The 12,749-nt window shown below is 37.5% G+C and overlaps 1 protein-coding gene across 1 annotated transcript; it reads right to left on the bottom strand.

The window, feature by feature from the left end:
* Nucleotides 1-3,778: 3,778 nt before the first annotated feature.
* Nucleotides 3,779-12,749, bottom strand: tmem178a (transmembrane protein 178a). The gene is made up of 4 exons (XM_081356976.1): nt 11,674-12,749; nt 8,812-8,925; nt 7,011-7,148; nt 3,779-5,080 (listed from the first exon to the last, which is right to left on the bottom strand). Exons 1-4 carry the CDS (start codon nt 12,083-12,085, stop codon nt 4,839-4,841), a joined length of 906 nt encoding a protein of 301 aa, XP_081213102.1. The 5' UTR covers nt 12,086-12,749; the 3' UTR covers nt 3,779-4,838.

Here is a 12,749-nt window from a genome sequence, read left to right as displayed (position 1 = left end):
CATTTATATGGATACACCGTAATAACATGGGAATGGTTGGTGATATTAAAGTCCTGTTTGTGGCACATTAGTATATGTGAGGGGGCAAACTCCTCAAGATGGGTGGTGACCATGGTGGCCATTTAGAAGTCGGCCATCTTGGATACAACTTTTGTTTTTTCAATAGGAAGAGGGCCATGTGACACATCAAACTTATTGGTAATGTCACAAGAAAAACAATGGTGTGCTTGGTTTCAACGTAACTTTATTCGTTCATGAGTTATTTACAAGTTTCTGACCAGTTATAAAATGTGTTCAATGTGCTGCCCATTGTGTTGGATTGTCAATGCAACCCTGTTCTCCCACTCTTCACACACTGAATGACCCCCAAGGTCTCCTGATCTGACCCCCTTAGACTTTTATCTTTGGGGTCATCTGAAGGCAATTGTCTATGGTGTGAAGATACGAGATGTGCAGCACCTGAAACTACGGATACTGGATGCCTGTGCTGGCATTTCTCCTGCGGTGTTGCTATCAGTGTGTGAAGAGTGGGAGAACAGGGTCTTCCTATTGAAAAAACAAAAGTTGTATCCAAGATGGCCGACTTCTAAATGGCCACCATGGTCACCACCCATCTTGAGGAGTTTGCCCCCTCACATATACTAATGTGCCACAAACAGGACTTTAATATCACCAACCATTCCCATGTTATTACGGTGTATCCATATAAATGGCCCACCCTGTATATTAGTGTCCACACCAGCGGACGATATCGTTCTGTTTATTATAAGCTCGTGCTGCGGTTTTGTCGTCTACCACTTTAAATCGAGCTCTTAGGAGCAGAATGGATTCTGATTGGCTGTCAGTGTTTTTATCGTTCATCAGCTGCACTTTAAAAAATTGTTTTCTTACCACAACTTTTTATCTTTTGTCAAATCAACTTAGACAATTAATGTTTAGTTTCTATTTATTAAACCAATCTTCATTGTATTAACTAAAAATAATTATTTCAGTGAACTCAATTTTTTTAGGCAACCTGGTAACTTACTTTTTTTAAGTTAAACCAACAATAATTTGTTGTGAAAGTGATTCCAACCATATTGTTTCTCTGTGCCGTTATCGTTATAGTTGTGGTGTGGTGTGGGCTCTGCTATTCTTTTTAAATTTTTAATTATATATATATATATATATATATATATATATATATATATATATATATATATATAATTATAAATGTAAAATTATAATAACTATATTTTTATCGTTATTGGTACAGTTATCGTCCTTGGTGTGAACGGGCCTTTAGACTGAAATCTGTATATGACAACAGCAGAATCAATTTGATTCAAATGTCATCTAAAATTCCAGTGGCATCTAAGATGTCATTTGGCAAAATGGTACAAAAATGAATGACCTTTGAGTAACAATTTGTTACTCTGGATCCAGTGGTCACGCAATCACTGTCATTTTAAATCTCAATTATATACTTGAAACATTTTGCTGTTCAATAAGCAGAAATCATTGTGTACACGAACTCAATATCTGTGGTTAAAGATGAAAATAGTGCATATCTGCAATGAACACTTTTTGGACCTACAAACGGGTGTTTTAAACAACGAACGATGTCAAGAGACTTTTTTTCCCCTTCAGATTTTAATGCATAAAAGTGTGGATTTGTGAGTATTATAAGCCTTTGACTTGGTTTTAATTGAGATTTACATAATTCAGTGTGTTCAATGTTTTCAAGTAACCTAAAATAGATTTAGAAAAAAAACACTGTGCCACCTTCCAGCCTGGTTACATGGGACAGTGTCTCTCAGCTCAACTCCACAGACTTTCATAAAGGAGCCAGTTACTGAGGACAGTTGAAAATAATATTAAATGTACTGCAATATTTTGTGTGTCCGAACTTGTATATTATGTTTTTTTCCATGAACTCTGAGACGTTTCCATACGTTTCTAGTGCAGGTATCAGTAGTTTTAGTACATACAATCAAATCAAATCTTATCTAAGTCAAAAAGATCTGTGAGAAAATACTTTGTACAAAAGCAAGTTTAGAATCTGTTTTAATTCTTTTTAATACTACTGTATGAGGAATGCATGCTATCTCTCCTGTTTTTTGTGACTTCTCCCTTTATGAAGGCTGTATTTTTTGTTGTTGTAAATCACAGTACAACACATGTATGATAGAAAGTCAACTGAGACACTGGGAATATGAACTTATTGTATATAGTGCTCAGTCGTCTAATAGAAAATTCAGAATATATGACTATTTTTACCCATTTGAGGACACGAGTGCACTGGTAAAAGCTTATTTTTATCCACGTTTTTTTTTTTTTTGGTCAGGCCATATCACTGCGCGCGCACACTCACAGTCTCACACACACACACACACACACACACACACGGGTGATGGCACTATCTACTCCAGCACGATTCACTCGACCCCCCCCAGCCTAATTTACAGTACAATTCGCTGATATGTTGAAGTAGTTTTCCCTCGCTTGTGCGAGTGCTCGATACCTGTAAGTTTCATTTTGATTAATGTCATCTGTATGATAATACAATCTTTTTATTTGGAACATTGTTTATGGTTTCAACAATTTGAGTTTTGTCCTTTTTTGTTTTTATGGCATACTTGACAGAAGGGTAATACCGCCCTCTTCCCCACCACAACAAAATTAAACTTAAATTTCAGAGTTTATGTGACAAAGGTTTATGTGTATATTGATGATAATGTGGCGCCCTCTTGTGGCAGAATACTTCAAAGTCCTATTCTGCAAAAAAAAAAAAAAAAATCTGTAAAAAGAAAAATGTAGGCTACTTACATTTTTAAGTACAATCAACTTGAAATTTTAAGTCTTAAATTACATTAAACGGACTTAAAAAAAGTAAAAAATGCTGAACTTAGTTTGATGAGTTAAAGCAATGTAAAAACATATTTTGTCATAACTTAATTTTTTACAGTGCATATCCATTTTTTTTATAATGAAAATTATTCTTTACCAATGCTTCATTTTCATAAACAGGGCTGCCACACATTTTGACCATTCAAGTTCCATTAATGGTGATACTGGGATTTTAAATAAATAAAGATGTTTTTACTCACAAAGAGCATTTAGTACATTTATACATTTGATACATTTAGTCCAATAATTTAGAGCTGAGCATAACTACAACAATTTGCATGCACTATAGAGCTTTGGTTTTAAGGTTGTTGTTGTTGTTGTTTTGTTTTTGTTTTTTAATTACATGACTTTTCCAGGCCTGAAAATGACCATTTTAAACTTCCCTGATATTTTCAGGTCAGTGAAATAAAATAAAATAAAGCTGAAATAAATAAAATATAATATTATATATATATATATATATATATATATATATACACACACACACACACACACACAGAGAGAGAGAGAGAGAGAGAGAGAGAGAGAGAGAGAGAATGGGAGAGAGTCCAGTATGGTCCATATATACAACATGGCACTCAATATAAAAGATAATGGGAAAATTGGGTGTCAAAATTGACATCAACAAATTTGCTACACTAATCATTTTTAGCTTCAGTTTTGCTCATTATAAACTGCTTTTCTTGAATAATACATCATAGCCAATAGCTATGTGAGGTGAAATAATGGCATTGTTTAATATTTCTGCACAGGTGGCCTAGAGTTCTTCTTGAAAAAGAGAAAGCAGAAAACATGCTGGCACTGCTTAAAATGAGCCACCATATGTCTGACAAAAACAAAAGCACGTATAACAAGCCGAAATATTGCTGAAGTTCACACGAAACAGTTTGGTTTCTTCATAGACCTTTATTTCATCATTATAATATTTTATTTACAATACACTTTCAGAAACACAGTAGAAGTTTTGAGGCAAACAGTACAGTGTCAGGGATATGTTACTGTTTTTGGCTCAGTTTGGAAAACAACATCCTGCATTTAATATAATCCTCATCGCTTCATATTAGTGTTGCTTCGTGGAACTGAAGGAATTGTATTTTCAACAATGACGGGACGTCATGAGAGGCCTTTTTATGAGCGAGGCTGGTATTCGAGAGCATCCACTTTATAAGCATGCTGCCATATTACGATTGCGTTCAAGTTCGGAATCTTCCGAGACATTTCATCCAATCACGAAATTGCATATCCACATCTTAGATCTCAAGACTTCTCGAATCTCTTTGATTTTTCAATCTTTTTGAATATCGGCCACCAGCTGTTACCCAAAGGTGATATAGGCTATATGCAATCATGCCTTTATACATTTGTCTGATGTGGTGACAACGGTGACATGAAGCGTCCTGTTCATCCCTGATTGAATTCTTTAGCTGTTTTTTAATTTGAAATGTCAGCTTTAGTTTTTTTGAGCCAATGGTTAGTCGACTTGTATCCATTTGCACGTGGTTGGGAAACCGAAACATATGTTTTAATCACATAATAAAAAAATAATACTGACCATGATCAGAGCAATCATTTGAATTTCAGATGGTTTGCATAAAAAACTGTGGCTCAGATCCTAAGTGTCACCTGATCCAGAGAATGACTGCATCACAACAACCCAAAAACATACACATATCCATTCAATCAAAGGTTTTGTTCATTATATTCACACATACTGTATATTTGTGTGTATTTTCTTTTTTAATGTGTGTGAGATTTGTTAGCAAATGTGTGTAGAAGACACACAGGAAATCCAACAGTCTTGATCAACACATCTCAAAAGAGCAGGGATCAGAAATCTACAAGACATTCAAAACTGCACCATACAGCATGAAGTCCCACTTGAATCTGTTTTCCTAAAGCGCCAAGTGCTGATTAATGTTTTGCCGAGTCCTCCGGGCCACAGGGGACGCTCATACAGATGACTCCCTTGCCGTTTTGGAGCGGAGAGCCTTTGTGCGGCTCAAGAAGGGATAAGTTGTGCAGATGCAACCTGACGCCACTGTTAGGCCCAGACTGACCCATGCACAGAAGATGGACCATCCGTACCCGTGGTCTACGTCGCCGGGCAGGCCGTAGATGAAAGGAGGGTTCCTGGATAGGTCGTATGAGACGCTGGCTGCGTAGGTGCACAGTGAGATTGTGCAAAAGATTCCTGTGGGAAAGAAGAACCTTTGAGGTTACTGATCCAACACATGAGAAGAAGAAACATCTGAACTCTTCACCTCATGTGATATAAAAAGAGTGAGAGAGGAATTATAATTGGAGGAATTATTGTTTATTTATGTAATGCAGTGATAGCCCAGCGAGGGTTATTTGTTTTAGTGAGTTTTCTAATCAATCAGTTAACAATTTCTTAATATTTATTAAAAATGATAGATAGATAGATGTGTAGAGGAGATATAACTATATTGTATGACGGAATACCATAGCAAGTGCTTGGAAGCACTTCGACTTCGGCGCAGTAATATCTTCACTCGTGAAAAATCCTCTCACCGGCCCCCGCTCCCTCTAGTGAAGATATTACTGCGCCAAAGTCGAAGTGCTTCCAAGCACTTGCTATGGTATTCCGCCATACAATATAGTTATCCATTTTACACGCTTAGAAAAGCGCAACGTTTTGTTTTGTGTCACCGTCCTAGGTCGAGTTACACTACGCGAGTAAATGTATTTAAATAGGGAAAACGTGGAGGTGTTTGGTAGCTTCTCTGCTTGGCCCATATTGAATGAACTGGGCTAAGCTAAGTGCTAACAAAGTTTCACCGCAAGACAGAGCGATTTAGTGCACGCACTGAGACGAGAGAGGTATGTATCAACTCGTCTTAGTTAAGGGAATTACATAGTTTAATATGAAAAAACGGTGGAGTATCCCTTTAATGATTAATTGACTTGGTCGTAAAGATAGGAACTGCATCCAAATATGTGTATTCCCTTCTATATGGCAGGCGAAAAACAAAATGCGAAAAAAAAGTGTGCATCACTATGAGGCCACAGAAGAGAAGTTCGAATGACAGTTAAACGACGCAACTGACGCTGTAGGTCACATGACAATGACAACGAATGTATCATGTCCAGATTTCATTCATACTTCACACATTCATACAATATATAATGCCATGAATCTGAAATTGCATACTGTCAAGTATTATTAAAAAAGGATGTTCTATATATTACGAATATAGATAGAATGACGCTGCATCCAAAACCGAATACTTCCCTACTATACTATACAGTATGTATAAAACAGTACGCCAAAAGTGTAGTTTGTCCGAATACATAAAGTCCCTGAATAACCTACTACTTACGGCGAGATTCTGAAGTGCACATTTATGGACACTTTACTATCCTGTGAGGCCGCGGGAGGGGATTTATGAATGGAAGTGACGCGACGCAACTGACGCTGGTTGTTCACGAGACAGTAACAAAATGGCGGATGTAGTACGTCCAAATTGCATCAATATTACCCATATTCATACTACATATTATAGAGCATACCTTTTAACGGTCGCAAAGTAAATTCAAATGTAGTAACTACAAAGACAGTACGCAATTTCGGACGCAGCGCACTACATCCGCCATGTTGTTACAATCACGTGACCAGCGTCAGTTGCGTCGCTTCACTGCCATTCATCCTCATCCTCATCCAAATCATGTCTTGTGGTGTCATGGGATTCTAAAGTGTTCATTGAATGTATCACAAAGTAATTACTTATTCAACACAGTATGCCTGTGAAATTCACTTACAAAAACATTCATTTACCGCCACCTACTGGTGTAATGATGTGACCTGCAAAGAAAGTCACTGAAAAATCCCCACTACTAATATATACATATAATATATACATATATACATAATATATATATTTCTCGTCTTGCTCACACATGCATATATGTATATATATATATCAACAAGACAAGGGAAATAAGACAGAAGGAGAGACGTGGGAGAATGAACAAGGTAGACAACAACTTGGAAAGGAAAGAGAACCACCTACGAGAAAGCGTGCGACTTGGCAAAACGAGTAACAAGTAGCCAAGAAAAAGATGAGAAAGTTAGATAAGTCCGAATAAGCAGAATTGTTTACCTGCCATGAGGAACAGGAGTCCAGACACATGCTGGGTGAGGCTTTCCTCCCAGAAAAATCCCACGGCGGCCACAATGCTTCCACACAGCATTACGGCAGCAGCCATGCCCAAGAACCCTGCCGTGATGCGCCGCAGATCTGAACACCACAGAAAAACACACTGTTTCCATAACTACCACCCACTTAGCCAACAACTCACACTGCTATGGGTAACACCTTATTATTAGGAACTTTCACTGAGCTGTGTGGGCTCAGTCGCTTCTGGTTCCATGCAAAGTTTTGGAGTTGCTGATCAATGCAGATATTGATTCAGTAAGTTTAATTTGGAGGTATATCACATTAAATCACATTATAGAATCTGATTGGGACTTATACATGGAGGAAGAAAAGCTTAATTAGGAGGCATTTTAACGAGGGCTGTAATTAAGGCTTGAAGCTCCCTTGAGACTTGCCATGTTACAACATCACAAGAGCTAATAACATTCCTTCCAACAGAAAATGACATTTGACCAAGTTTGTGTACACAAAACAGTACCGTGGGGCACATAATCTTATCATGGAGATGCGAGAAAAGGTTATGATTGCATATTAATAACAGGAAATGCAATAACCGCATTAGCACAAAACACATGAGCTGTATTCTTATTGTGGAAAGGAACAATAGCACCCAATGGCATGTCTATCTTATAATTTAAAGGCTCGACACTTTTTTTACAATAGCCAGTATACCTTTAGTTTAAGTCAGTTGTGAACCCATATTTGCTATTGCTAACTGATGGCATTGTAGAGAGCATTTGATTGGTTGAGAGCATTTAATTGGTTTTTGGGCAGTTTTTCCAGAAGAGAAAAACTTGTACATTTATGGGTAAAAAAGAAAACTTAATCACTTTTAGAAGAAAAGGTTCTATATTCTGTCAGGCGTCTCATAATCGTTTCCATCATGGGATCATTTTACGTGGATTTAGTTTTAATTAATTAATTTTGATTACATTTTATGAATAATAAAAAAAAAAACTTTATCACTAGAAAAATAAATAAATAACCCGTTAAACATGAAAGTATAATGTAATAATTTAAGACATTTTGCCTTAGGCTAACCTTTTTGGCATAAATGTTGATGTAAAAAAAAAAAAAATTGAGTTAAGAACCCCATTTGAAGATAATGTAGATAATGTTAACATAAGTATTTATAAGGCCTGTTTTTATTTTCCACTCCATAAATATCAATCAATGAAAATTAAATGCATTGATTATATTGAGTTTAATAATCTGTTATATTTTGTAAAAAGTGATTAGTTGATTTAACTTAAGATTTATAACTTAAAAAAATAAGTTATATGTAATTGTCAAGTTCACATAACTTAATTTTTTCGATTTCACATGAAGTTTGTTACCGAATAATTTTAAGGCAACGGGTTTCCTCACTTTTTAAGTTAAGTCAACTGATCACTTTTTAATACCAAATAACATGTTCATTTCCTGTCATTTTTACTTGTTAAAATCCAGATCCTCAGTATGGTCCTTCAGTTCAGTACAGCTTCAAATATACAATGTGCATTGACAATATGCACATTATAAATAAATTTAACTGAAATAGTAAAGAATCCTAATCAAATCACTGTCAGAGCAAATACTTCCACGGCAGGCGTCCTTCCCATCATCCTTCTGTATTTTTACATAGTATTGCACTGCACAGTTTTCACTATGCAAAGCACACTTAACTTCAGCTTGCATGCACTGCTTAACATTCAACGCATATCAAGAGCTACACAAGGCAGTGAGGAAGCTTTGGGAGACTTACGTAAGAGGTGCCACTCGTCCTGCTGTATGGTCCTTGTCAGGTTGAGAGGGATGTTCCTGAGCCTAATGGGTTGGGAGAAATGGTACTTGACAGATGTGCATCGTTCTGCAATACCTGCACAGGGATCACACACTTTTTTTAGGACAAATTCTGCCCTTCAGATACAGCTTTGTAAAGGTCTTACCAATGAAATCCCTCCCAAATCTTCTGGCATGTGATGCTAGTTGTTCATAAGAAACAACTTCTTGCTTCACCTTAAAATCCTTGCAGTGCACTAATCTCTGCTACTTTATTGGTTTTGTTTGTCTTTCCCTGGACGTTCCTGCACTGGGCCAAGAACAAGTATAGAGCCAAGCACTGCTGAAACACCGCCTCCCCGACAGAGTGACCTTCTGTCATTATTTCTGCCTGGGTTCACACCAAACCCCACAGATTTGGCAGGCGTTGTGAGCTGAGTAAAGACTGCAGTAATCATGCAGAGAGCCTGAGATGCATAGTAAAGTAAAAAGACACTGTCTGGGTTACGGTCAGCGACATGACACAATGAATTCAGTCTGGCTAGTTCCGATCAGTTTTTAAAAAACGTGTGGGTGAAATTGAAATGAGCCTACTCTGAACTGACTACATTTAATTCAGAGCCAAGCCAGTGAGAAACCTCGAAAAAAGGCTAGATGTGCACTTCTGTATTCACTAATGAATTCAACTCTAGGTTTTCTCACAGTGAAATTAAGTTGCAGCCATGTACTTATATGAATAAACTAATATTCCCAACCTGTGGACCAGTTTCCCATGACTTTGCCTATTGTGATTACTGCCTAAGGTTTTTTTAAAGTCAGAGATTTTATTTAGAGATTGCTCTCACAAACAGCACTTTCTAGCTAATAAAACATTTTGATATATATATTTTTAACACACGCACACACACACACACACACACACACACACACACACACACACACACACACACACACACATATATGTACATACATATGATATATTATTTTTATAGAATATTTTTTTTAAATAACAATAAAAAATATACATATACACACATATTATTAGAACAATATGTTAGAACCATGTAAAATACATTCACATCTCTTTGTTTTAGCATATATTAAACACGCCATCTTATAATATATATATATATATTTTTTTTTTTTAAATATAGGCCTATATATATATTTACATATTAAAAAAATATTTTAGTATTTTTTTTTTTCAGTATTTTAAAAAATGCTAATCTGTGGGTTGTAATCATAGTTCTAATATTGTCATGAAATGGAATAATAATTATTCTATAATAAATTGTACTACTGGTACATATAAATATCACTAACATCAAACATCAAGTCACAAATGAGGAGCAGAAATAAAGGAAATTTTGATCTTCCGGTTGGCATTGTGATCTGATGAGAAGCTCTTTAGAGTGCCTTTCTTCTTTGATGGGCTGATTCGGGGACTCACAGTAATAGACTGTGGCACAAATCAAAGCCTGGGTGCTGAAGGTCAAGTGATCTGTGGCTTTGGGCTTGATTTGAATGCAAGGTGGCACACAGTTTCCGCTTTTAATCTTGACATGATCAGATCTCTGTAATCTGTATTGACTATGAATCATCATCACTCATTTCCTGTGCTTTTTTTCACCTTGAGGCTCTTTCAAATGAAACTTTAGCGAACCAGCTGGCTTGGTTGGCAATTTAATAAAGTTTTGTTCTGTTGAGATTTATCATGCATGAAATTGATTTGCAGAAAGTGCCTTTGCAGTAAAATAAACAGGTCAAGAGAGAGACAAAAAATGTCAGGCACTAGTGTCAGCAAAAAGTCCATTAAGCTTAAGTTTGGATAAGTGTCAGAACAAAAAGGATTAAATCGATATTTCTTCCAGGAAACGATTATGCATAAGCGGCTATATTCATCCACACTCACCTATGTTTTTGACGCAACACACCATGCAGACCAACATCATCATCATCATTATCATCATCATTCACAAATACAAAGCCTGCACACTCAGAAGCGGCTATCACATAGCCAGAACGACCGATGGCAATGCCAAGGAATTAACAATTCGATCACTTAATATTAACCATTTTCCCCCAGAAAGAAATAGGCTATATGGAATGATGAGTCTGTTTACCAAACACTTTTTTCCTATTCACTCTGTTTTTCTCTTTATAGAGCCGGCATAATTAGGCAATGCAATCCAAACATTTTATTTATAAAAAAAAAAAAAAAAAAAACATTAATTTATTAATGCGCTACTTGTCACAATAAGATTCAGATAGTGCATATTTAAATGCATGTTATCAAATAGGCTACGCTAAATAACCAGTCAGAAGCTGACTGCACTGATTTAAACGTGTCACGATTCTTATAGCATAACAATTTCGGATTAAAACTAATAGCGTGTTCTGATTCGCTGAAAAGAACCAGCTCATAAAAAAATCATTTTTTCGGTAATCTGACTTCTGTGGTCACGCTGTCTGTTTCATCCTCTGAAAGGAAACGGCTCATTAGAATCATTCGTTCGGGAATCGAACAACACTAGTGCCGCTGTATGTTTTGATTAAACTATAAGGAACCGATTCATAAGAGTCATGCGTTCGAGAATCGGATAAGTCGCGCGTGTTTGTTCGCGATGTAGATTCAATGCAGAAAACACTGCCGTGTATCTGTAGAAAGAATACAGATTTGAGAACACAAACAGAACTGAACTTCATCAATATTGTTCGTTTCTGGTAGGATAGCTATAAAAAATCAGAACCGGTTCTCAGCTAGCCAGAAGCAAACATTTTGTGCTCAGTGGATTTTTTTCTTTTTTTCTTTTGCGTTTAAATGAACTTTCCACCCAGGTCTTACCCTTAAAAATGAGTTTGTCAATATCCCCGTCCATTCCCTGGAAGTAGCATTTCCTCCAAAGTCCAAAGTAGGTGGAGAAGAGCGGGCGCCCGCACTCCGTCTCCAAAATGCCCATGCCCAAAATCGCCCTCCAGTTCTCCAACAGTTCCTCCTCTCGACTCCCTACATGGATGGGCTTCATGGGAGCCAGGTTGCGCTTCGCATTCCCACTGTCCACCAAAGGCAGGTGATAGATGGGCATCTCCCTGTTCTTCTGGTCGTTGGACTCCGAGCCGTACTGGTCGCAGTTCTCCTTGTGTCTCCTGGTATCGGTTTCGTACCAGTGGTCGGTAAAGATCGCCGTGACCAGAAGCATGAGCGCGAGCAGGCTCATGGACAAGCTGATCGCCGTTACAAGAGCCCGTTTCTCCATGTCTCCAACATCCGCGCAACTCACTCAGTCATCTCTCACATGAAGCGTACTTTTCTCGCCTTATTCCGGGACAATGCGCCGCTTTGAGCAGGGATCTGTCATTACAGGTGAATGAGCGGAGTGTGTCTGCGCGTGCGGTGCTGTGGGCATCTGTATGGGATGCGCGATGGCCGTGCGTGTGTGTTTAACTGCACTCCGTTCGGCGTTTGTCCATCTTCCTTTATCCGCAGTAGCCGCTTGTCTTACTTTCCTTTTTCCTGAAAAAGATGATGCATCCGCGTAGACCAAGATTTCATCGTGCAACTGAACGCGCGTGTGGGAATGTCAAGGTTGTCGCGCGCCTACTGTGCCAACAATAGCTATGGGTGTGTCAAGGATACAGGCAAGGCGGTTTCCTGCAAGCGCGCGACTGAACTGTTATGATGATGATGGTGATGGTGATGATGATGGTGACTACAGTTTGATCAGGCAAACATCAATGCAGCAGAAGACCATTATGCAAAGGGGAAAAACAAATTAAGAACTTGATTAGACTGCAACATATGTTATCCAGTATGTTCTAGTAACAAACAAAGGTAGGGTCAATGTCTGATATGATAAAAATGATCAATCTTTTAATGCAATACTTGCATCCATGTTTAATAACATTATAGCCAAGTTAGCC

The sequence above is a fragment of the Scardinius erythrophthalmus genome (genome assembly GCF_964197995.2).
Source record: "Scardinius erythrophthalmus genome assembly, chromosome: 25".
In the NCBI taxonomy this organism is placed as follows: Eukaryota; Metazoa; Chordata; class Actinopteri; order Cypriniformes; family Leuciscidae; genus Scardinius; species Scardinius erythrophthalmus.
This window is presented reverse-complemented; position numbering and strand designations above follow the sequence as displayed.